The sequence below is a fragment of the Hoplias malabaricus genome, chromosome 14, assembly GCF_029633855.1.
Source record: "Hoplias malabaricus isolate fHopMal1 chromosome 14, fHopMal1.hap1, whole genome shotgun sequence".
In the NCBI taxonomy this organism is placed as follows: Eukaryota; Metazoa; Chordata; class Actinopteri; order Characiformes; family Erythrinidae; genus Hoplias; species Hoplias malabaricus.
Window position 1 is genome coordinate 29,108,329 of NC_089813.1, and position 26,924 is coordinate 29,135,252.

A 26,924-nucleotide genomic window follows, 5' to 3' on the forward strand; every position below is an offset into this window, starting at 1 on the left:
AGGGGCCCCAGTAAATTACTACACTAGCTCTGTGTGTACTGTGTCCTACCAGCAAAACTAATTTATGCATATGCATACAGCCTTTACTCTATCTTATTGTGAGAAACATTTTCAGCAATAGCCATCTGAAGGTTTTTTAAAAATGTAATCCTGTATTACAAGCTGCATGGATAGGCCAGTCACATCAAGCGTCAGCTGAGCTGTGCAGCATGGATTTATTTCCAACCATAGAGGAACTTGGTGTTTCCATGGTAACTTATCCTCAGCGACATTTCTCTGTTGGAGGGATGTTTGTATGTAGGGTATATGTAGAAATCATTTCCAGTAAGCTACTTCCAGTACCGTACATGAGGATGGCATCTAATGAAATATACCTATGTTGCATGCCACTGTATATTTTCTGTTTTAACGTCTACAGCATCACATTACACTGAGGAAATATTCTACTGTAAAATATAGACAATTATTTAATATATTTAGAAAAGAATGTGTGAGTGTGTGTCACCCTGCAAAGGACTGGCGCACCCTCTAGGGAGTGCTACCACCTTGCACCCATTGATTCCGGGTAGGCTCCGTACCTCCCACGACCCTGAACTGGATACACGGTTTTAGACAATGAATGAATGTATATTATGTGTGCAGGGAGGTTGTTTGGAAGAAGCATTGATGACACAAAAATCCTAATCCTACAACCTACACGTGACCTCTTTTGTCCATTCCTGTACACAGCAATTCACCAGTGTTAAATCAACACGATTAGTGTTAAATTAACACTGTTAGTGTAATAATTTAACACTCGTCAACATTCTCAGTGCTAACACTAATAGTGTTGATTTAAACTGGAGAATTTGCGGTGTAATTCATTTTTATAACGTCATGTTACCATCAACGTTCATATATGTTGTTCTTGACGTTCCTGTATGTCATTCTTATAACGTGATGAAAAAACTAAGACAGAACCATGTATGCTCAAAGTTATGCAATTTCACTGATTTTTGTGATATTATTTTAACAAGAAAGCAGAAACAAGCCTACTTTCTTCACCAGAATTAAGCCAGCACAACCCTGGGTTTCTATTGGTTCATGCTTCCAAACATTGCAAATACATGGGGTTAAAGTTCACCTTGAAGAACTCAGCATGACAAAACATTACTGGCTACAGCTTTAATGTTTGCATGGGGCATATTATTACAAGAGCTTTTTGTATAATAATAAAGCTGACCTACTTCACCTCAGGCTAAACTTAAGGGTAAAATGCATGTTAGCTTTAACACTAATATTGTACCATGCTAAACCTCACAATTAATTATTTATTTAAAGAGGTAATTGCTTTGTTTCCTGTCTGCACTTTAAGCCATTGCACAAATATCAGTGTTAGCATTATTTCTATATCTATATCATTCTATATCTGTTAAAACAGAAACACACCAAACTCCTTACAGACATTCACCATAAGTGGGGCTCAAACCCACAACCCCAGGACCCTGGAGCCAAGTGACAGGGACACTATCTGTTGCACCATCATGCCGCCCCCCATTTATTTATTTGTTTGTTTGTCCTTACAGTTATTGTATTCAAGTAGCATGGTGGCACTGCAGGTATTGTCACTGCTACAAAGCTTCAGCGTCCTGGGGTATCTATCTGTGAGGAGTTTGGTGTGTTCTATGCATGTCTGTGGGTTTCCTCCCAATGCTCCAGTTTTACTCACAGTCCAAACACACATTTTGGCTTTTGTGAGTGTGTAATGCCCTGCGATGGACAGATGCCTAGTTTGGTACATACCCGCCTTTCACCCAATAATTCCAGGGCTCACTGCAACCATGCTCAGGAAGAAGTGCCTACAGAATTGATTAATATTGTATTCCTTTATTAGATTTGTGTTTTTTCCTGGAATAATGATTCAACTTGTTGGAAAACGGTGTAAACAGACATCAGTTTAAATAACTTATAAATATGTGGAAGTATCAGATGATATAGGAGCATTTTTACTTTGAAAAATAGCCGGTAGAAGGGTGGCGCTCGCTCTCTGAGGAAACTTCATTTCCCATAATTCAGAACAAACCCTTTCCTCCACACGTTTCTGCATTTTTCCAAGCGGCCACCGACCGTGGACGGAGCGCTCGAGCTGAGGCTGAGGCTGAGGCGAACTTTACCGATTTCACCCACAGTACCCGTTTATTAACGCGCGGGGGTTTGAGGTGTATTAAAATATCCTCCACTCGGGGTCTGGCTGTGTTTTAACGACCCCTGCTGTAGTTAAAGGACGCAGAGCCGTATCACTGGTGTTTTTTCTCCGCCGAGCGGACCCAGAACACACATGCGGCTTCAGCGGAGCTGCTGCTGGGTCTCGGACGTTTGAGCTCCCGCAGCCTCTGGTTCCTCTGGGGCGTGTTTAAACAGGGGTGTCCGACCGGTGATTCTCTGTGTCTGGAGCTGTATGGCAACAGCTTGTCGCCTTGCTCTGCTCGGTATCCGTGTGAGGATTCGTGCCAACGCCTTTTTCTTCTCTGTGTGACACGCTTCGCTGTTGTGTAGAAAAACTGCAGGCAACGGCTGGTGCTGCGGCGCACTTTCTCACAGAGTCTCCCTACGCCTGCAGCTTCGCGACGAGCACCGTGAGACATGGGCTGCACGTTGAGCGCAGAGGACAAAGCGGCGGTGGAGAGGAGTAAAGAGATTGACCGCAATCTGCAGGAGGACGCAAAGAAAGCCTCAAGAAAAGTCAAACAACTACTGTTGCTTGGTGAGTGTGTGAAACGTTTGCTTGGGTTTTCTGGAGGTCGGTAAAGTTAGGTTTATATTGGATATTCAGCGGATATTCGGGTTGCGCCCCTCCCCCCGCTCACAAGCAATGTCCTAAAATCTCTGAAACTTCATTTTCTTAATCGCCGAGGAGCAGAGAACAAACTGCAGCTTTCAGTATTTCCCCTAACTCCAGCCGTCCCCTAATTCCGGCCACTGCCGTATATGGTGCAATTCCGCTCTCTCTCTTTGGGCACTGGGTAAAACAATAAAACATAATTTCAAGCCTTAGTAGGGCATTTAAACATCAGTCTTACAAGAAATCACACATCTAAACAATATTTAAGTATCTCTAACAGTGTTGTAATTATTTGTGTGCAAAACTGCATGTGAAATACAACACATTTCCATTTCGCGACAGATATTTCCGTCAGTGTAAAAGTTAGCATCCTTTTCCCTGAGGGGAAAATCTACCGCCATTGTAATCCATACATGTAGAGTACGGATAACAACACAGGACAAACGTAATCTCTCTGTGAACCTCTCAAAACCACTGAATGTGGTAGCAACTGTCTCGTTTGACTGTCACAAACAGGGGAGGTGGCCTAAGTTAGCGGGCACCAATAATCTTAGCAGTATTGGCACCTACTTAAACAAAACCGTTTTTATCTAAAAACATATTTTCTTTCAAAGTCAAGCAAGTCTTGAACATTAATCTACACATATTTGACTCCTGAAAAATGTTGATTTGAGTGAGTAAAGTACTTCTATTTATTTACAGTTAGCTAAGATTTCCAATATTGTAATTAAAGTAGCCGAAACTTGGGGTACCTACGCTATTATATTTTGCCAAAATACCACATCTTTCCATTTCGCGGAGTAAATTTACTGAATATAGCCGGAAAGGCTGCGGCGGGCGCCCAAGACGCTAAGGGACCGTCGGCAAAGTGCGGAACCTATTTAAAAACGTAAACCATGCACATAGATGAGCAGAGAGCTAGTGATACTTATAAAGATTCAAAACATAACGTACAACAAACGGGAAGTACACACCTATATCCAACCTTAACAACCTAATCAATTTTATTTATTTATACATATGAATATTTAGTTTTAAGCAATACACATTGTAAACATATACATGTAGTGCATTTATAGAAAATAAACTGTTACTGTGAAGCATCCATCCATATTACTTAAAAATAAAATAAAAAAGAATTGTGGTTCACAGAGATATAGCTTACCAAAATACTACAGATTTTATTTCGTAAAATGTGCTTCTGTTCAATTTAAATGAATTTTTTCTTCATAAAATTAATTGATAGTCTCAGACAGTCATATGGCATACAGATCTAAAATCAGTTGTAGTCTACAGAGACACATCTGACCAACATACTAAAGTCTTTAGTTTTTTTTATAATGTCTTGTTAAATTTTAAATGTTAAATTTTTATTAAGGGCGGCATGGTGGCGCAGCAGGTAATGTCGCAGTCACACAGCTCCAGGAACCTGGAGGTTGTGGGTTCGATTCCCGGTCCGGGTGACTGTCTGTGAGGAGTTGGTGTGTTCTCCCCGTGTCCGCGTGGGTTTCCTCCGGGTGCTCTGGTTTCCTCCCACAGTCCAAAAACACACGTTGGTAGGTGGATTGGCGACTCAAAGGTGTCCGTAGGTGTGAGTGAATGTGTGACTGTGTGTGTTGCCCTGTGAAGGACTGGCGCCCCCTCCAGGGTGTATTCCTGCTTTGCGCCCAATGATTCCAGGTAGGCTCTGGACCCACCGCGACCCTGAATTGGATAAGCGGTTATAGATGATGAATGAAAAAAAAATGAATTTTTAAAAAATTTTTAAAGATACAAATTGCTACTGTGAGACTTCTGTATGATATATGGATCTAGAATCAGTTGTAGTCTACAGACACATGTCTAGCCAACATACTAAAACCTTTAGATTTTTAAAATGTCTTTGTTAAATTTTCATACATTTTTTAAAGTTACAAATCGCTACTGCAAGACATCCATATGATATATGGATCTAAAATCAGTTGTAGTCTACAGACACATGTCTAGCCAACATACTACAACCTTTACTTTTTTAAAATATTTATTCGTTAAATTTTGATAAATTTTTTAAAGTTGCAAATAGCTACTGTGAGACATCCGCATGATATATGGATCTAAAACTGGTTGTGGTCTATAAGGACACGCTGAACCAACATACTTCAACCTTTACTTTTTTAAAATATTTATTCGTTAAATTTTGATAAATTTTTTAAAGTTGCAAATAGCTACTGTGAGACATCCGCATGATATATGGATCTAAAACTGGTTGTGGTCTATAAGGACACGCTGAACCAACATACTTCAACCTTTAGTTTTTTAAAATATGTCTTTGTTAATTTGATTAATTTTTTAAAATTACAAATCGCTACTGCGAGACATCCATATGATATATGGATCTAAAATCAGGTGAACTCTACAGACAGATGTCTAGCCAACCTACTACAACCTTTAGTTTTTTAAAATATGTTTGTTACATTTTGATAATTTTTTTAAATTACAAATCGCTACTGCAAGACATCCGTATAATATATGGATCTAATATCAGTTGTAGTCTACCGAGACACATCTAGCCAACATACTACAACCTTCAGTTATTTAAAATATGTCTTTGTTAAATTTTGATAAACTTTACTGACCCGTTTCCTGGTGCTGTATAGAAGCCGTAAGCGACTGGCTGTTTGCTCTGGTCATGTCTGTATTTGAACAGTCTCTGGCTTCTATTTGATAACAGCGATTACAACGAAGCCACAAAGTGTGTCTAGTGACGAATTATCTCTTAATCTTAGTATCGTCTCTTGTACACTGGAAAAGCAGAAAATGCTGGGATCTTCTGCTTTTTTATTTTATTATTAATTTTTTTTACGCTTTACCGCATTGTAATCCTATAAAAATGTTATATTTTAAACATGTTGACATATAAGCATCAGCAGATATTTGCTATAAAAACATCTGCAGAGTCAACCTGCAGTGATAACGGAACATAATTTGATTTTTTTCATGTCAAATTAAGAAGTATTTTTGCACCATAACATTTTAGTACAATATTTTTGCTTCTTTATTATCTTTATTAAAAGTGTGGTGACTGGTTCTTCTTGTAAAAAACCTTATGACAGAGACTGTGGGCATGGAAAATAGCACTAACCAATCATTATTTTGAAAAAAAAAAAAAAAAACCTAAAACCCTGCTTTTCAGCATCCAGTCAAATCAGGATCAATAATACCATGTCCAACCTATAATACTTCCCCACCAAATATCCTGTTTCATTTGGACATACGTCACATTAAGGAAGTAAATTTCTTTCCTTTATTTTTTAAAAACAATATTTGGTGTATTTTGTCACTGTCCAATTAAAACAACTGTAATGTATCTCCCAAAATAATAAATTTATAGGAGAAGGAATAAGCCTAAGCTTTCAATAAAAGTAAAATAAAAATTATTCCAAAACGAGAAGGACAGCTTCTGTGTTCAAATGATCTGAAACTAAAATATGGCAAAAATGGAGATACATTTTTAATTGGACAGCGAGGATTTGTAATAATAATAATAATGCATTTTATTTGTAGTGCACTTTACATTTCAGGGAAATCTCAAAGTGCTACAGCATAATCAGAAGTAATAAAAATCTATTAAGAGCAAGTAAATAAAAACAAGATCAGAACAACAACAAAAAAAAAAAAACTACATTGTACTACACTGGGGAAGCAGAATGTTTAAGTGATGCTGGGCTACTTTGTTTAATATTGTGTATTTTTGTTGTAATGTAACCAAAGTCCAAATGGGTGTTGTAAGACTGCAGTGTATTTTCTCAGTAAATTTATGAATGCATTAATATCAGCACAGGCAGTTTGCTTACAATTCATCAATTTTCAAAACAACATCTCATAATTCGTGGAGAGAGTACGACAAATAATGTGAATTAGGACATATATTGATGGAAAAGTCAAGGGGGTACGTCAATAATCTATTAGAAGAGATTATTAGAAAATCAATTGGACATTTGTTAAAAGACTCGTTAATGTTTCTTGTATTTCATCTTGTATTTTGAGGTCCACTTTGAACACTCTCTTATTAATTAGAATCCTCCAAGCCCTTTAGTTTCAATGCTTTTACTTCTAATACATGTAGATAACTTGTTTTTGATTGGCTACCCTGTATTAGGCATTAGTAAAAACAAGTGCTGCCAAAACCCTTATAACTTCCAAGTGAATGGATGGAACTGAAGGACTGTGGGCTGTGTGTGGCTATAGGTATGTGTTGGTTTTTCATGACATCCCAAAAAGTCACAGTAATGAATTTGAAACGGGACTTCTTAGTTTCTGTATGTATTTTAGAATGAGCCATATACAAACCGGATTCCAAAAATGTTGGGACACTAAACAAATTGTGAATAAAAACTGAATGCAATGATGTGGAGATGGCAAAATCTAATATTTTATTCAGAATAGAACATAGATGACAGATCAAAAGTTTAATCTGAGTAAATGTAACATTTTAAAAGAAAAATATGTTGATTCAAAATTTCACAGTGTCAACAAATCCTAAAAAAGTTGGGACAAGTAGCAATAAGTGGCTGGAAAAAGGAAATTGAGCATATAACAAACAACTGGAAGACCAATTACCACTAATTAGGTCAATTGACAACATGATTGGGTATAAAAAGAACTTCTCAGAGTGTCAGTGTCTCTCTGAAGCCAAGATGGTAAGAGAATCACCAATTCCACCATTGTGGTGCAGAAAGATAGTGTAGCAATTTCAGAATGGTGTAACCCAGCGTAAAATAGCAAAGATTTTTAAGTTATCATCATCAACCGTGCATAACATCATCAAAAGATTCAGAGAATCTGGAACAATTGCTGTGCGTAAGGGTCAAGGGCGCAAAACTCTACTGGATGCTCGTGATCTCCGGGCCCTTAAACGTCACTGCACCTCAAACGGGAATGCCACTGTCAAGGAAATGTCAAGGAATGCCACTGGCTCAGGAATACTTCCAGAAAGCATTGTCAGTGAACACAATCCACTGTGCCGTCCGCCGTTGCCAGCTGAAACACTACAGTGCAAAGAGGAAGCCATTTCTAAGCAAGCTCCACAAGCTCAGACGTTTGCACTTGGCCAGGGGTCTTTTAAAATGGAGTGTGGCAAAATGGAAGACTGTTCTGTGGTCAGATGAGTCACGATTTGAAGTTCTTTATGGAACACTGGGACGCCATGTCATCCAGACCAGAGGGACAAGGATAACCCAAGTTGTTATCAATGCTCCGTTCAGAAGCCTGCATCACTGATGGTATGGGGTTACATGAGTGCTTGTGGCATGGGCAGCTTGCGTATCTGGAAAGGCACCACAGGTTCTAGAACAACATATGCTCCCATCTAGACGTCATCTCTTTCAGGGAAGACCCTGCATTTTTCAACAAGATAATGCCAGACCACATTCTGCAGCAATCACAACATCATGGCTACGTAGGAGAAGGATCCGGGTACTGAAATGGCCAGCCTGCAGTCCAGATCTTTCACCTATAGAGAACATTTGGCGCATCATAAAGAGGAAGGTGCGACAAAGAAGGCCCAAGATGATTGAACACTTAGAGGCCTGTGTTAAACATGAATGGGAGAGCATTCCTATTTCTAAACTTGAGAAACTGGTCTCCTCTGTCCTCAGATGTCTGTTGTGTTGTGAGTGTTGTAAGAAAGAGGGGGGGGGGGTGCCACACAGTGGTAATAAATGGCCTTGTCCCAATGTTTTTGGGATTTGTTGATGCCATGAAATTTTGAAACAACATATTTTTCCTTAAAATGATACATTCTGTCAGTTTAAACTTTTGATCTGTGATTTGTGTTCTATTCTGAATAAAAGATTAGATGTTGGCACCTCCATATTATTGCTTTCAGTTTTTATTCACAATTTGTTTAGTGTCCCAACTTTTTTGGAATCCAGTTTGTACTAATAATTTAATAATGTGCAACTGGTTTATGTGAACAAACAAAGGCAAATACAAATAAAGTACTGTTGGGTTCTTCATTGTCAGCAGAACTCAGCTATATATAATGTTCAGAAACTAATAACACAGACGTAGTGTTCCCAGCAACAGAAGCAGCCTATTCTGCCTAAATTACAATAAAATGCAGCTTGTGAGGCCATACGGCATAATTTGAAGAACCACTAAGTAGCAGTCCTTCTTCTAGGTTAACAGGGAGGTTAGATTGGCAGCACTAGAATCGCCTCCTTCTCTGAGGTTTTGAGTCATTTTCTATGAGAATGTCCATAGTGCTCTATTTCTGCTTTCAGTTTGAACAAGAGAATGTCCAAAAGCCAAATTAAGTGCACAGGTTGATGCACTAGAGACACAACAGTGCTCTGAATATACTGCTGCTGTTATTTTGTGTTGTGGAACATTGCATGAGACATTTGACAGATGTTAAATATTGGACAACAGTCAGCTTAACCTAACAATGTAGCTCACATCAGATGAGACAAGTTTGAAGCAGCTTGAAACTGCATTCTTCTTTCCTTTGGTATGTAGACTATGTAAAGGTTACCTACCCCGCAGGAGCTACCATGCATTTAACATGCTGGATATGTATCACAGTTCTTGCTATTCTTAGTAATGTGTTATCCTGTTCTTTGTTGCAGTGACCTTCCATGTTTGCTCATGAGACAAGAATAATATCCTAGATACAAAGTTATCATTTCTGGATCAAAGTTCTGTAACACTGAACAGCTTCAGATTCACCCAGAAAAACAGGAACATTGTTAGTCTTTTTTTTCCAGCTCTTTGGCTTTTGTTTAAACTTTGTGGCTTATTGGAGCATGTAAGGGTGCTTGGTTTATGCTCTGAATACATGAGACCACTGTGTGCTGGAAACAGGGCGCTCTTTTCAATGAGCTCAATATTGCACGCCCCGTTTAGCCCAGAATGCGATTCATAAATAAAAGTCTTTGCAAAAAAACATGGTCCAGACATTTATCCTGAGGAACTGAGGTTAAGCTGGCCTGAGATCAGTTCTGCTGAGGAATGGGCTTTGGGAGCCATCACAGTTGGAGACAAATTCTTTGTTTAGGTTTGCTGTGTTGTTTAAACACTGTTAACACTCGCTAATCTCTGTTGACATGAACAAGGTAAAGCAAATCAAAGCAACAGCGACTATGCCTGTATTATAACAGACACTGAATAATGCAGGTCTTGTAAATCAGTTTTGGATTTGATTTAGATAACATTCAGTGCTGAACTGTTGGTTATTCTCACAACTCTTGGGAGTGCTTCCCTCTTTTGTGCTCCCCTCCACTCTCCTGACATCAGCAGTTTTCAGGTCCATTGCTGTTGCTGAAGTCTTACTGCTGGACTGGAATTAATGGCCCGAGCTCAGCTTGTGGAATGGTTTGCAGCTCCATCCAGCTTATCAAAAGCATTCCAATATTTTTTTTCTCACAGTAAAAAAAAAGAAAGCAATAACCACAAATTCAATGTAACATTTTTGAACTGTTGTTGCTAGATGCAGGAAATTTTAAAGAACTACTTTTTGTTTCTCTGTCTTTACACTGAAGCACATCAGGTCTTTTTAACATTATATTTAATAGGCTTCAGGACACAATTATCATGAATTAGTTATGCTTCCTCTGAAGTATCAAATCCAAAATGCTGTATCTCACAAACCTTGTTTGTGCTGTGATAATTCTACTTTCGCTTGCGGTGCTGTTTCATAGCACCACATGCTTGCAAAGGGTAGACGGATTTAACATCAATGTTCCATCTCCTTCTCCATGTTTTTTTTTCAGAGGATATTGCTCTCTCTGGGTCAATAAGATGATATTAGGCCTACCTCTGTCCAGCTCTAGGGGTCTTCTGGGCTGCTGTGTACAACTCTCCACCGTAATGGCGCTCTGTAAGTCAAATTCCTCAGCTGATCTCTATAATAACAGGGGCCTAAACCACAATGCAAATGCCACTGGTACTCACCATTTAATTACAGGGGATTCGAGGCTATTCACACACCCATTCAAACCATTCACAGATGTTTATGGAAATTAATGTACTGTGACCATTGCACTCTCTTACAGTAAGGGACTCCGATCAGTGACCATGTGATATGAACAGAATTTACATTTGCTATCAGTTATTAAAAATGGCTAACTTTACCTGATTAACTGCGGTAGAGTCTCAACTCTCAATAAACTAAAACTATGCTGCCTAAGTGTGGAATTTGCATGATGTAGGGTAATAAATTTCGGGTGTGTTACTGAAACAGTCTCACAAATACACTTTCATAATTGAAGCAAAACCAGCAAGGATATTTGTGGAAACAAATCTGTCTCATCCGACTTTGAAATATTACCACCTTTGAATTTGTAGCACTGAATTTTTTTGCACTGAAATTATGCATCTGAATTTTGTTGCTTTTGAATTTATGCCTTCCACCTCTGAATATTTTGCTTCGCAAATATGCATCTGAATATAATATAATTGCTCTCGTGAATTTTCATAAAATCAGAATCAATTGTTTATCCTTTGTATACCAGATTTTTTAACTCGGATTTTGGCATCTGAACTTGGCCTATTGATTTTTAAAATATATTTTTATATTGTTTATTATCTGAATTTATTAACCTTGAATAATAACAGTTAAAATGTGTTCTTGAAAATTAACAAGCTCAGTTTAAGAGCAATTATATTCAGATGCATAATTGCGAAGCAAAATAATCAGAGGTGGAAATCTGAAGACTTAAATTGAAAAGTATCAAAATTCAGATGCATAATTTCAGTGCAAGAAAATTCAGTGCTACAGATTCAGAGGTGGTAATATTTCAAAGTCTGATGAGACAGATTTGCTTCCATAGATTTTTGTCTTGTACAAGTTTGTGCTAAAAGAAAAAGTCTCTGACAACGTGGAGCAGTGTTTTTGTCCCTCAGATATGCACAGGGACAGTATGTGCACTAGTCCATCTGAGTCTTGGGAAGACTATATATAGCCCATATTATATTCTCTTTTATTTCTGATTTAGGTTATATCCTCCTGTGGATACTTTCCATGAAATATGTAGGTAGAGTGCCTAATGATTTACTTACACTCTAGGTCTTAGTCTTATTCCGTTAATGAATCGTGGTGGAAGACGTTTGCAGCACAAAATACTAGAGTCATGACCTAAAATGAGGAGAATTGAGATGTTCCTCGATGTAGAAAACATATTAAGCATAAATTATTAACATAATTTGTCTTTTCTCTGTTCTGGCTAACATTAATAGCTAATAGCTAATAATAGAATAATAATGGAACCTTCGGATCTAGGTTTATTTAATAAATGTGTGCTGCAAGCATACTTCAAGGTGCTTACAGAATATTTTTGTGATTTATGTATCGGGTTATTTTAGCTCAAGTCCAGTTTGATCTAACTTAATTTATTAATTTTTCCTTTTTTATTTATACAGTATTATGCAAAATAGATGACACATTTAATTACTTGAATTCTATGCCTTTGTTATTTTTAATGTGATGTTTTTGAGGAGACTAAGGGCTTAAAGGTGACGTTCACGACTGAAAAAACACCTTTTTATAAAATTCAGATATTTCCTCTCTTTTTTTTGCTAGATCTCCAATCTGTTTACAAAGCCCCAGCGTTTGTAAATAAGTAAAAATTACGATGTCTCTGTCTGTCTCCTTGCTCATGGGAGAGAAAAGGCATCTGTTGTTGTTTAGACAATGGTGAGAACTCAAAGACATTCAAAAGTGCAAACTTAAATGAGGATATTGCTCTATTCCTGTAAGTGATATTGACTTACTTTTGAGGTTTTGGGTCACTTAAGGTGGAAATATCTCCAAATTCAGGAGACAACTAACTGCATTACAGATACTGTTACAAAACAAATCAACTCAAGCTAGAAATGAGATTCAATGGTAATTCAAAAACTTACAGACCAGTTAAACAGAATGTTTCCATAATGACTCTAGAATGGAATAAGACTTAGAATTATATATTGTAGATTTTTATTCTATTATTCTGTTTCTGGTCTGGGCAATGAAGCGGTCCATGACCTCAACAGTGCCTCCTTTAATTTTGAATCAAATGTGGTGCATCTGTTTAGAGTCTGTGGGGCAAGTCAAAAGTTGAAAACATAAAGCACCACTAATAAACTAATACAATGTTCACCATTAATAATTAAAAGGTACATTTAGTTGATTTTAACTTCTTTTTTCTTGAGCACACAGACAATTTTTGCAACTAACTGGATTTACTTCATTTTTATGTGACAGGATCTGCCTAATGAAAATGACAAATCCTTGTACAAATCGCACCCAGTACGAGGAATGTTTCCGTTTCCAAGGATTTCTAATTTTTTCCTCTTTATTCTTTTTTCTGAAGTTTTTTTAATGGAAGAAACCTACCTACCTACCTACCTCCTCTACTCTGTTTTAATTTTCCCTAAATACCCCAATGGCCTTTGAATTGTGCCAAGGCGTCATCAGATATGGGGCTCAGTTGGGCTGCTGTACTTAGTGGAGAGCATGTTTGTGGTGTGGACTCTTGCAGAGGAATTTTCCACATAATTCCACAGTCCAGATTCCTACAAAATAATAACAAAATAGTTCAACAAAACAGCCACATTGTTGATTATTGTTGCAACGATTTTGGCCCCATGGCAGTAACATCGTATGTGTTACCCTTTTAACCAAGTGCTATATGTCAAGGTAAGACAACATCCAATGAATAAATTATACTTTATGGTTCTAAGAGAAATGGGGAAGGGGCAAAGAGAGTCACTCTAGATATGATTTATTCATGCATCCTGGATTTACATTAATGTTGTGGTGTAGTTTCATATGTATGTTAGAATATGCTTCAGTACAACTGCACTGTACATTAAGAGTAGCTTGGCTTTTATGATATGAAAGTGTATTATAAATATATGTTTTAAATTTGCTAAAATGGAATGAGTGAATATGTTAATTCATTAAACGAGAAGGTGCTTTTAAAATATACTCTAAACTAGTATGAAGTTATAAGTCAATATTTCCAGCAAAGTAATCACAGTTAAATCTATGCCAAGGTCCTTGTCCAAACAGACGTACCGTTTCTTTAGTTAAACCTTGTTAATGGTGCTTTCTCACATAATTACTTCATTAACTTGTCAGCAGTGTAGGGGCCTGTTGAATACAAGGGTGGCGTGCACTATGTACCCTATTAACTAAAACCTTGTATTTATTAAATACCTTTGTTTTCCTCCTCCAGACTAAATGTGAAACTGGCTTTCAGAGTCAGTCATTAGACCTGGTTATAAAAGATATATGTATAGTGTACCCTATCTCTGTTATATCCTCAGGAGTTCAGGATACCAACATCAGACAAACCTTTCATCTGCCTGGCATTTAATATTTGCGAATGGCAAATCACAACCCAAAATAGACCACCTCATTCTCCTGCTCACGCTGGGCTTGATCCAATTCATTCTCTGCAGACCTTACCCTGAGCATGTGATCCAGGGCCAGAGGGATATATTGTATTTATAAAGCTAGATTGACAAATCTTTTTTTGTGAATAACTGCTTTTTTGTTTTTGTATTTTTGTCTTTTCCCCCAGGTGCTGGCGAATCAGGGAAAAGCACAATATTTAAGCAAATGAAGTGAGTTTGCTTTTTTTATTTTAATACTTTAATTAATTAATACAATACTTCAATTAATTCTTAATCATTATATTTGTATGACCATGGTACAATGTTTTTTCCTCAGGATCATCCATGAAGATGGCTACTCGGATGAAGAATGCAAGCAGTACAAAGTGGTAGTGTACAGCAACACTATCCAGTCTATCATTGCCATCATCAGGGCCATGGACCGTTTAAAGATTGACTTTGGCGACCCTGCAAGAGCAGTAAGTTTTCCTGTGCTGAAACAGGAGCCTGCATTGTTGATCTTCAGCATGTGGTTTATTAGTGCAAGCCAAGCTTCCCTGCTGCTTTTTGACACATTCCGTTTGTTCTCCAGGATGACGCTCGTCAGTTGTTCGTGCTGGCAAGTACAACGGAGGAGGGGGTCATGAGTGCTGAGCTGGCTGGGGTCATTCGCAGACTGTGGAAGGATGAGGGAGTCCAGAGTTGCTTTGCTAGGTCCAGGGAATACCAGCTTAACGACTCAGCCGCCTAGTAAGATCATGCTCAACAAACAAAAGGCATACAGTGTGGTTTCATGAGAAATAATGCAGTGTGGTAAAAACAGAGCATAATCAAAGAAGAACAAAACATTCTTTCCTTCAGAGTTTGCAGAGACAGTAAAACAACAATTATTTAAATCCATTGTTTATTAATACTGATGATAAAGGATTGGTGTATTTTTGCTATAATGATAACACTGTTTACTTCATTCCTCTAATATTAGCAACAAAATTAATTATTAGCAATTCTAAAAAGTTCAAATAAGGCCCCATTCACATCTGGCATCAATATGACATCTGGCATCAAAATTGACATCCAAAATGCACAGACATTTATGCCAGGCATTTACATGCATCTCCTGTGATTTTTGATGGTTGGTCTCCTGTGGTTTTGATCGATTTCTCACATTATTTCCCCTGAAGAGGGTCTTGGCACTGTCAGCCCTCCCATGGGCAGGACATAACTTTCACAAAAACACTTAAATAAATATGTAATTTTTTTTGGCCATAGAAGAAAAATAAACACACCCCGGTCTACATTTCAAATATATACGTATTAAAGCAAATTATTCTATATTATATAATATTTGTAGCTAAATGTGAGAGAAACATAAATAACAAGAAGCACATGTCTGTGAGTCAGAGCGGGAGCCATGTTGGCCCACCAATTAACACACACACACACACATGCTACTTGCGTCTTGAAACGTCATTGTTTGGAAAATTTTGGCTGAGGCTGTGATATGGTTGATGTGGGCGAAGGTTTGATTTTGGGCAAAAATGTACATGCCCTCTCTAGTGTAAAATTAGTTTTCTAATATCATATGTAAGACAAAGAAACTACATAATCCTTCCCTTTTTTCAGGCCTGCATACATTATTGGGATTGAGCACTGGAAAATGCCTAATAAATAGTTATTGTTGATTATAATTAAAACATGTGAAAATATTTTTGGCAGTGTCTTCCAGCTCTGCTTAAGAGCTACACTATGTTCATTAATGAATAATTGTTATAATTGAAGTCTATATGAATGATAAGTAACTAATCCCTGATTGCTGTGGGTGGGGTTAATTTAGTTAATGTGAGGGGCCTTAAATGGTTTTGATAGATTTAGTAACTGTGTCTTTACACCAACCGTCTTGATTTTAAACAGAAACATTGATTAATGATGGGAACTTTGACGTATTTTCTTTGTCAATTTTCCGTTTTTATTTGTCAAGTTGGGGCACATCTCTATAGATGTTAAGGAGTTGCTCACGTTGACTGAGACAAGATCTGTCTTGTTCTTTCAGTGTCCCAAATGCAGGATTTAAGAATGTCAGTTTGAAAGACTGCTTTAGAAGGGGGAAGTGTACTACATTCCAGGCCTCTTCTCTTTTCCTATTCCTCACAGTTTCAGCTGAACTTGGTTTGGATTCTTCTTGCTCTGTTTTTGGCTTGGAAACGGCTGGTTATTTTTCCAGTAATAATAAGCAGAGGAGAACAGTTCTAACCACTGACTGAATTTATACATTCTTGTACTTGTACATGCCAGATTTATCTCAAAGCGGTGACATGTGCTGCAGGAGCTAGGAACTTTACTGTTGTGAACAGTGGGTCTTTTATTTTGGCAGCATTCCAGCAGAGCATTGGTCAGTGGTGACTGGTGAGATTAGGTGTTTAACAGTCATGTCATCAGACAGATAGACAAGTAGAGTGACTTCTCTTCTTACTCTCTGTCAGTGTAGGTTCTTTACCCATTTCTTTTTGAATTTTAACTTGTGATGTTGGAAGTTGGAAGTGCTGTACATATTTTAGTAAGGAATATAATGGCGAAAAAATGTTGATATCCAGAAAGTTCTCCTTGCAGCCAATATAATCTGTGACGTTTAATATTTGAAGCTTTGTTCTGTCATTTTTTACTGAAGCTATCAATCTGTTTTTGTAGTTTCTAAAATGACTCCACATACTATTATAAATAAAAATGGGATATTCCATAATGTTTATAGCTAAAACAGTAGTAGCAGCCACTGCTCTGGTTATAGGAGACTCTATTGTTCGACATGTGAAATTAGCTACTCTTTAGGGGCGCCGGCAGTAACAGTTAGCTGTTTATCGGGAGCCAGAGCGCCGGATATTAGTGGCAACCTTAGACTGTTAGCTAATAGGAGATATTCGAGGGTAGTCATTCATGTAGGGGCCAATGATATTCGTCTGCGGCAGTCTGAGGTAACTAAGGGTAATATTACAGAGATGATTAAACTGGCCCAGACGATGTCTCTTTTCTTTGTCTCTTAGTTATCTGAACGATCTTGAGAGGATATCTCATCAGGGCTACATGCCCACGCAGCAAGATGTGCTAAGGACTCGAGTCAAAACCACTGGCATCATAGAGACACACTTTACCTACAGAAATCTCTTTTTCAAGTTGGTTAATTTTTCACAGTTCCTTACTTAGCCTCTTCACTTTTAATTTGTATAGTAACATTGGTATCCTGTGAATGTGAGCTGATGTTCGTGTGTTTGTGTACGAATAGGATGATTGATGTGGGGGGCCAGCGTTCTGAGAGACGGAAATGGATTCACTGCTTTCAGGGTGTTACAGCCATCATCTTCTGTGTGGCCCTAAGTGATTATGACCTGGTGCTGGCCGAGGATGAGGAGATGGTATGGAAGCTTCTATCTGATTATTATACTATATATATTAATGAGTTCTCAGCCAGATAGTTTGACATTTTACTAGCAGAATGGAAAAACAGCCAACTAATTTGATGCACCAAATATTTCAAGGAGTACATAGAAATTTGTATTCTTCAGAGTAGATAGAATAGTTCTGTAAAATATTTTTCATTAGTCAAGTTTAAAACTGAAGTATCATAAAAGTAAATAAAAACAGGTTTAATTTAAAATATTCTTTCTTTAAAGTCAATTTGCCTGGTGTGTTAGCTGTGCAGTAGTAAAAGTAGTAATAGTGCTTAGTGCTTATTTTTGTTTTAATCAATGTTAATGCATAACTGTATTTTTTTATAAAGGTAAATATTACCAGAAATATAACCCGTTTGGTGAAGTTTGTTTGTTTATTCTTGCATTTATTTTTCTTTTGAAAGCAAAACATTTCACAAATTGAAACAGCCATTCACATCTTCTGCAGTGTAATTTGTTATTTTTTAATTTTTTTTTACCTTCTGACATTTGTATTAAATTGCAGAGCTGCTTGTAATACCCAGCCCTAATTATGACAGCTCTGAGCAATTTTCTGCAGAGGCTGTACTGAAATGTGGATGGGAATCTTGCACAGTCTTGCACACATGAATAGCTAGTGTGTTTTGGAAAGCTCCATATGCATATATTTTACATGAATTCAAAGCTTTCTTTTTCTTTACTGAAGTTACTTCTATACAACATTGGCATTTGGTTTCTGGAAATAGAACACAGTAATGAGAAAACATATGTGCATTAACGAGTTACATATATACCGTAATGTTGTGATCTGCCATTGAAAGAATTCGAAGATGTTCCAGAGCCATATTGCTTACTCTTTTTTCTGTCTGTGTACATAGAACCGTATGCATGAGAGCATGAAGCTTTTTGACAGCATCTGCAACAACCATTGGTTTTTTGTCGCCTCCGTCATCCTTTTCCTCAATAAGAAGGACCTGTTTGAAGAGAAGATAAAGAGAAGTCCTCTCACGATCTGCTACCCTGAATACTGCGGTGAGAGTTCTAAGCTAATAAACATAAAAACCTTTTATTGCAGTATATTGCAGTAATTTTTAAATAGATATACTCTGCTCAAAAAAAGGAACACTAAAATAACACACCCTAGATCTCAATGATTGAAATATTCCAGTTGGAAATCTTTATTAATTTCATAGTTGAATGTATTGAGAACAAAATAACATAAAAATGATCAATGTAAATCAAAATTATTATCCCATGGAGGTCTGGATTTGGAATCATACTCAAAATAAAATTGAAAAATCAAATTATAGGCTGATAAAACTTCAGTGGAAATTCCTCAAGACAAGTTAAAATGAGACTAGTGTGTGTGTGGCCTCCACGTACCTGTATGACCTCCCTACAACACCTGGGCATGCTCCTGATGAGGCAGTGGGTGTTCTCCTGAGGGATCTCCTCCCAGACCTGGATTAAAGCATCAGTCAAATGTCCCAGATGTGCGCGATTGGATTCAGGTCTGGGGAATGGGCAGGCAAGTCCATAGCATCAATGACTTCATTATTCAGGAACTGCTGACACACTTCAGCCACATGAGACCTAGCATTGTCATGCTTTAGAAGGAACCCAGGGCCCACTGCACCAGCATATGGTCTCACAATGGGTCTGAGGATCTTGTCCCGGTACTTAATGGCTGTCAGGGTACCTCTGGCTAGCACAAGAAATGCCTCCCCACACCATTACTGACCCACTGCCAAACCAGTCATGCTGGAGAATGTTGCAGGCAGCAGACCATTCTCCACGGCGGCTCCAGACTCTGTCACATGTGCTCAGTGTGAACCTGCTCTCCAAGTGCCAATCGCCCTGCACAGTGTTGGGCTGTAAGCACAAGTCCCACTTGTGGATGTCAGGCCCTCATACCACCCTCATGGAGTCTGTTCCTCATTTCTACCTGTTGTCTGTTCCATTTGCACAACAGCAGGTGAAATTGAATTGATTCACAATCAGTGTTGCTTCCCAATTGGACAGGTTGATTTCACAGAAGTGTGACTGACTTGGAGTTGCATTGTGTTGTTTAAGTGTTCAGAGGTTAAATGTTCAGAGGTGTGTTGTTATGTCCAGAGGTTTGTCCATGCCTGTTCTTTTGAAATGAAGCATGTTTGCACCTTTATGCCATAACTCCAGGGATGTTCCATCACTCTAGAGAATGCTTTATACCCCTCTAGGCAGTTCTTGGCATTAGGCCTAGTGAACTAATACAGTGTGGCTGTTTTAGACCATTACATTGTAGGTCCTATTCTATTCGAGGATATACAAAATGTGTGTGTCCTCTTTATTTGCTTATGTCAGCAATGGGTACAACCTAACAGGGAACAAATAAAATAAAAAAAAATAAAAATAAATTCAGTGCATTTGTACATTACTTTTTGCAAGGAGTGCCTGCTTACCCACAATCATTAAATAAAAATGAGCTAGTCTGTTTTGTGTGGTTGGCCTAAGTCTTAAAACATAGGATAAAATTAGTTGTTCTGTTTTTGAACTGCTTCTTACGTCAAGTGTAGAGACTTTAGAGTATTTGTGCTTCCTCGTCTGGGTTCCCTTCATCACAGCACTAGACTTGCCTCAATGAAAGCTTCAAAACAAGGATGAGTATGGTGAAAATAAGAATGGAACAGAAAAATAACCAAGTGGCTAAAAATCGTAGCTTCAGCTCCTCACACCTCATTCCTCAACTGGGCTTTGGCACAATCTCATTTAAAGGAACTGTAGCTGAAACTGGTTGTTCTGTGCAGGACTGTTTAGTCAGTGGGAGAACGGTGCTAAAGCATATCATGGATGTTTTATTAAGACACCAGGAGAGAAAAGGGGTTATAATAAATCCCTTTTAAAGTAACTAAATTCACTAATTAGAAAAGGAATTTGAATACATTTTGTAATACAATATGTAATTTAAATCTGTTACATTTTACAAGTTTCAAAGCTCTCTTTGGTTTTTTATAAATTAATTTAAATGAAGTAAAACGTAATATCCTTGTTTTTTTTTTTTTGTTTTTTTTTATCAAATCTAAATTTATTTGTATAGCACTTTTTACAACTGATGTTGTCACAAATCAGCTTCAAAGAATTCAGGTAAGACAAAGTTTTGACATGAAATGTAAAAATGTAAAGAATGTAAAAATCCCCCTGGTGAGCGAGCCAAGAGCAACAGTGGCAAGGAAAAATTCCCTTAGAGCTGAGGAATAAACCTTGGGAGGAACCAAGGCTCACAAGGGGGGACATATCCTCCTCTGGTCAGTCTATTGGTGATAATAGTTAGGAGTCCATGAAAACTTCAGTGTAGTGTGGGCAGCTCCAAGGCAATTGGTGGTGGCTGGAGCATGGGCAGCTGGTCTGAAGCATGGAGCAGGAGCTCGACAGTCATCCATCAGTGTCCAGCCGGACAGGTGGGCGTATGAAAATGTGTTATTTTCTGAACTCCAACAAGAATATATTGTGAAGCTGATTTATGACATGCTAGAACTATGAAAATAGGGGTTAAAAATCATTGGTCAAGTTTTACCGGTGTACCTTTAAATGGCAGATCCTGGGGCTGCTTCATGGTGTGGAAAAATGTCTGTTTGTGTCTGCTAGTCATCATCCTTCATCTCAGAATGGAAGCTAGCATTTGCAGTATTTCTCCCTGGGGATGGTTTAGTGTTTCACTCCATCTTTGTAAACATCAAAGATTTATTGTGGTTTACTTTATCTTTATCTTTATCTTGAGTGTACTTTTAAATACACTGTCAAGACGAGGAAGGGCCACAGATAATCCAGGCATTCAAAACCAGGGGCTTCTACTGCCTTACTGGTTGAAATCTGTCTCTGTTTAATTTTTTGTGTTCTCCCCGTGTCCGCGTGGGTTTCCTCTGGGTGCTCCGGTTTCCTCCCACAGTCCAAAAACACACGTTGGTAGGTGGATTGGCGACTCAAAAGTGTCCGTACGTGTGAGTGAATATGTGTGTGTGTGTTGCCCTGTGAAGGACTGGCGCCCCCTCCAGGGTGTATTCCCCCCTTGCGCCCAATGATTCCAGGTAGGCTCTGGACCCACCTTGACCCTGAACTGGATAAGCGCTTACAGATAATGAATGAATGAATTTCTATTGGTCCATTCATCATTAAATTTTTACACAGTGTGAAGGACAGCTGTGTTAAAATGATGTAGTAACTAAAAATTCACCACAATTGAGATGCATGTTTTCTTTAGACAGCAACTATATAACAGTATGTTAAATAGCCTTTTTACATATATCAGCCTCTTGTTGTAATCATGCATATATTTGTTTTGTAAATACCCACAATTCATGGCATGGCAGTTTTCATATTCCAAATGAACAGAGCAATTACGCTAGTGTTTGTTTCAATCAAACAAAATTTGCCAAGTGAGATGCACCCTTACTGAGTTGAGATCATCACTGAAGTTGATAGCAGTGATGAGATAAATGCTGTGACCGTTTAGTTTAATTGACAGTTACTTCTTTGTTTCCTGAGGCATTTTGCGAAAACTGAAAGAGCTGTCTCAAGTTCTATCTCTGTCATTACTCATTGTTGTCCAGTAAATGGAATTTTCTTTAGGAATGACACTGCTTTGAATGCTTTTTATTTTCTTCAGCACTTGCATCAAGTATATATTTACTTCAGCTTACTTTTAATGAATAGCTTTCAATATGTCTACAAAATGGGGAGAAACTTGCAATATACCACCCACTCTTTAAAATGTTTATTATTTGAGATGTAAGAGGTGTTTAACTATATAGGGCCCGGAATATGTGTCCATAGTTCACTTTCTCACACTCATGTCTGCATAATTACATCCCTTCTGATGATGGATCTCTTGGGTTTCTTTGGTCAGGCTCCAACACGTATGAGGAGGCAGCTGCTTACATTCAGTGCCAGTTTAAGGATCTGAACAGGTCTAAGGAACCCAACGACTTCTACACCCACTTTACCTGTGCCACGGACACCGAGAATGTGAAGTGTGCTTTTGATGCAGTCACTGACGTCATCTTCAACCAAAACATGAGAGGAGTGTGTATTGGTTACTGAAGCACAATAATTTGTTTCCAAGGTATGTACAAGTTAGGTTATAATAGCCCAGTGTAGTTAATTAATGTAGCTATTGAAGTTTATTAACTATGAATAATATGAGAAAAAAAATAATATTAGACATAGATTGCTTCTGCAAAAAGGTAGAAAATCTTGCACTCCCATGTACATTGATAAAGCTAAATTGTAATTAAGCAGAATATGGATCCACAGCTCTCACCCTCCAGCTCATAAACTGCATATTGTACATGCTAGCTTTATCAAAGTTACCAAAAAATTAAGAGTTGCTGCAGAATATTAAACCTAGGGCTTCACCAATATTTGACGTTAATTTGAATTGAAATATTACTTGAAAATACTTTTGTAACTGTGTACATTTAATGAACATGAAATATGTTTGAATGTAACAAAAAGGCTTTATTCTCAGTAATACACTACTGTGTAAATAGATTCACCAGTCCAATTTCTGTTAACAGTCAATTCCTAAAATTACTCATTAGTCATTAAAATACAGTATATAGATTATTTCAGAATTCTACCAAAATGGTCACATTAGGAGGCATTTACACTCCTGTCATTTTAAAGTCGAAGATGAGGCTTTACCTGCAGGGTTTCAGAAAGCAAGTAATACTTAAAAAAAAAAAAAAAAAAAAAAAAAAAAAAAAAATGAATATAGTTTTAGCTTAACTTTATTACATCTGCAGACACTGTAGGAAGGCCTCTAATCAAACAATTCAAATGACAGCCTCTCTTTTCCTCTCATCATTTTAGTCACTGAACATAGTGGGACTAATGGGAGCATGCCTGACTGGATGGATATGACTATGGCTGCCTGTAGTGGACTCCAGTCATTGGGGGAAGATGACTAAATACACACTGCTGCTACCATGCTGCATATACACCGTAGTTCTTACTGTGCATTTTGGAGAAACACTCTCAACCTTGCAAAACTGTATTGGCAGTCCTTTCATTTGTCTTTCTTTAATTCCCAGTTATAATTTCATGAGATCAAGATGGATGAGTGTTCTCTGTCCATGTTTAACTACAGTGCGAGGTCCACTTCAGTCATGTAATTTTCACTGGGTGTTACAGTATGCAAGCTATATGAAATAGTTCTATGCACACAATGATTCCAGTCCAAGAAATGGAACTTAAAATATGTTATTATCTATTAGACTGTTACCATCTTGGAATTTCAGGTATCATCCGCTACATAACTGTGATTTCTGCGGCTTTAGAGCAGAGGTTCCCAGCCACTAGGATCATGTCGGAGGGAATTCTTGGTACAGCACAGAAGCGAGCTGTAAAAAGTTACTAATCTAAAAGATTACTCAATCTTATAATTATTATTATTATTATTGTGTAATCTGTTTATTACATAACTCTGAAAGAGTTTTTCATTCATGGTTTAAATTCTTGTCCTTATAATGTTCACACAGTAATGTTAAGTAGTTAAAAACAATATAAATATTTTGAATGAGGCTATGGAGTCCGTATTTTACTTTCAATCTCTCCTCCCAAATACATGCACACGTCCCCACAAATCCTGCAATTCAGTCCACATTGTTAAAGAGGTTGGGAAATCCTGCTCTATAGCACACTTTTTACTGTACTCTACACTTTCAGAAGTACCAGTACCAGCATTCTTATTTACTTCATAACCTCAAAGAAAGTTGTAGCTACCTACTTTTGCTTGTTTTTAGCTTTACTTTTTCATCACTAACTAGATATGAAGAAATTAATAAAACCGTATTTTGTTTTGTGGTGTGTATTGCCTTTAAATTTGTTCAAATAATTCTTAAATAAATTCAAGACTGGATGGTACTGGGACTTCAATGAGCAGATCAAGAAACTTGTAATAATAATAATTGTAGAAAATACTTGTGACACTTGCATGGAGACAAAAATTGCATTTGCAGCTTCCAACATTTCCTTTCTTTATTATCTGCTGGGTCCTTTATAACATATCCAAGCTTATCTCATTGCTGCAGATGTGTTTAATGTATATGTTGATTTTGCTTTTCACATGTAAATGCTGTTTTTTCCCAAATGACCTAAAGTGGTCTGATTGATTGCTCTGGTGATATATCCTGTAACCAAAGATATAAAATACAAAATATTTTTTTAATTGTCATGTGCTTTGAAATGTTACACTAGATTTTGACAATGAAGCAATGAAGTAAAAAAATTATATATATATATATATATATATATATATATATATATATATATATATATATATACACACCAAAATGATTTAATTTGTACTGATTTTCAGAGAAGTTTATTTAGAGTATTTTTTACTTCCATTGGTTTAGTATTATAAAGAGACCTGAAATAAAAAGTTGTAGTTCTCTGTAAGGTCTATTTGTAAGGTGCTTCGTTTAATCCTGTGGATTATCGTCATATGAAACATTCGGACTGAACATCATTGACTGTTTTGTAATTTGTTAAAGAGGGAACATGTTCCAGCCTGTTATTTGACTAAACCTGTACCCATCCTTCTGCTTTGCAACAGGTTTGTTTCTGCCAAAAGCTACTTACACAATACAAGGCAGTGTGTATTATTATCCAGCTTTGGAAATATGGGTCATATTTTCACGGTTGGATTTTAAGTTATTTTCTTTAGCACTGCAGGTGCTTCTGATCTTTTTTGTACAGCGTTCTAATTATACTGCTTAAAACAATTATACACAATGTGGTTTTTCCATTTCTTCTATAATGGGCACCAAAAATTCTATTAAAAACAATCATGCAAAATTTATCATAAGCATTTTTGACAATTTTTAATTATGAATAACACTGAAATATATTGAGATGAAGCAGTGCTTTATGAATGATTTAGGACTGCCCGTATGTTGTAAAACCTAAGCAGACATGTATGTGATATTCACATTGGATATGGTATCATCAACTTGGGATATGATACTCGGACTGGTCTGTGGTATTAGTACTTTGTGATATATATATATATATATATATATATATATATATATATATATATATATATATATATATATATATATATATATAAACATTTGAAACTGTGGCAGTTAAGATTTCAGAAATATTCATGTGGATAACCTATTGTCCTAATAGTATAAATATTACAGTGATTTCAGTTCTTTTAAAAAGGGCTTCATGTGCAGACATGTTGACACTATGTAGACTATGTAGGAATACATAGTAATCTGTATTTTTTAATAGTGTTGTTAATAAAAATAAACTCTAAATGAATTGGTCATTGGCCTTTTTATATTGATTAAGCAGGAACAAATATTTACTTTGGACCACATGTCACACAAACACCGGAAACTGTTTTAATGCATCGGCATATTGTCAAATATTAACTGGTTAAAAGTTGTATTTGTAAATAACACATTTATGACTAATTTTATGTTAGTTAGTTTAAATAATAATTTCTTTATATTGTTTAATAAGTTAACACCACAACCAGTGGGATTGATGCAAGCCTTTATTTCATGTTCCTACATTTATAGTCCAGAACATCTCGACCAATGAAATCCTCAGTTTCAAAACAAATCAACAGGCCACTAGAGTATTTGTCCTTACTGACTTTAATAAAGATATACTTTATTCCAATATAATTATATGGAATCTTCTCAAAAACAGTTTTACTTTGCTACATTTATTTACAAAATACACTCCTCTAGTAGTTTTATTCTGGGAAAAATATATTTCACATTGTATAGCATGTTGATTAAGTTGAACACATTCTTGGTTTAGAAACCTGGGTTACCACACTTGTCAAATTTCTCAAAAAATTAATTACACTAAATTGTACATTACATAAAGCAAAGCAGTTATAGTCCTAGTCCAAGCAGAGTTGTCATGAAGTGATGTCTTATTTCCACATAGTTTAGTTAAATCAGGTTAAATTAGCATTTTACACTATAACAGAGAAAACCATCTACCAGAAGTCTGTACCAGCAGCCTTGATTTTTTCTGCCCTTCCTAGTGACTTTAAAAGCAGTCCAACTTTTCCAGATGATTTATTTAGCTCTACACCGAATAGACTCTGCAGATCCAGTTTGATGAATGGAATGAGGATGATAGGGAATATGTAGCTGGGAGGGGTATCTGACCTCTGTGAGCCTCTTCAAGTAATGGTCACAGTCGTGTTTTCTGGGAGCCCTCTTCTGTTGCCTTGGCAAAATCACCAATCATTCAGGTCAAGGGTAATAGGGAGGTGAATATTCTGGAAGAATATAACAGACATGGGAGAGCAG

The 26,924-nt window shown here is 37.1% G+C and overlaps 1 protein-coding gene across 1 annotated transcript; it reads left to right on the plus strand.

Moving 5' to 3' along the window:
* The first annotated feature begins 2,142 nt into the window (after positions 1 to 2,142).
* On the plus strand, positions 2,143 to 24,841 carry LOC136666067 (guanine nucleotide-binding protein G(i) subunit alpha-3-like). Its single transcript, XM_066644052.1, has 9 exons — positions 2,143 to 2,743; positions 14,368 to 14,410; positions 14,517 to 14,658; positions 14,772 to 14,929; positions 17,215 to 17,343; positions 17,454 to 17,583; positions 18,477 to 18,630; positions 22,481 to 22,696; positions 23,446 to 24,841. The coding sequence occupies exons 1-8, from the start codon at positions 2,623 to 2,625 to the stop codon at positions 22,672 to 22,674; spliced, it is 1,071 nt and encodes a 356-aa protein (XP_066500149.1). The 5' UTR covers positions 2,143 to 2,622; the 3' UTR covers positions 22,675 to 22,696; positions 23,446 to 24,841.
* The last annotated feature ends 2,083 nt before the right edge of the window (positions 24,842 to 26,924 follow it).

Bases quoted from the DNA above. Each gene is read 5' to 3' on its own strand.
- LOC136666067 (XM_066644052.1), top strand. From the start codon at position 2,623: ATGGGCTGCACGTTGAGCGCAGAGGACAAAGCGGCGGTGGAGAGGAGT. The intron at 14,411-14,516 runs GTGAGTTTGCTT...TTTTTTCCTCAG, and splicing joins ACAATATTTAAGCAAATGAA to GATCATCCATGAAGATGGCT. The intron at 14,659-14,771 runs GTAAGTTTTCCT...TTTGTTCTCCAG, and splicing joins TTGGCGACCCTGCAAGAGCA to GATGACGCTCGTCAGTTGTT.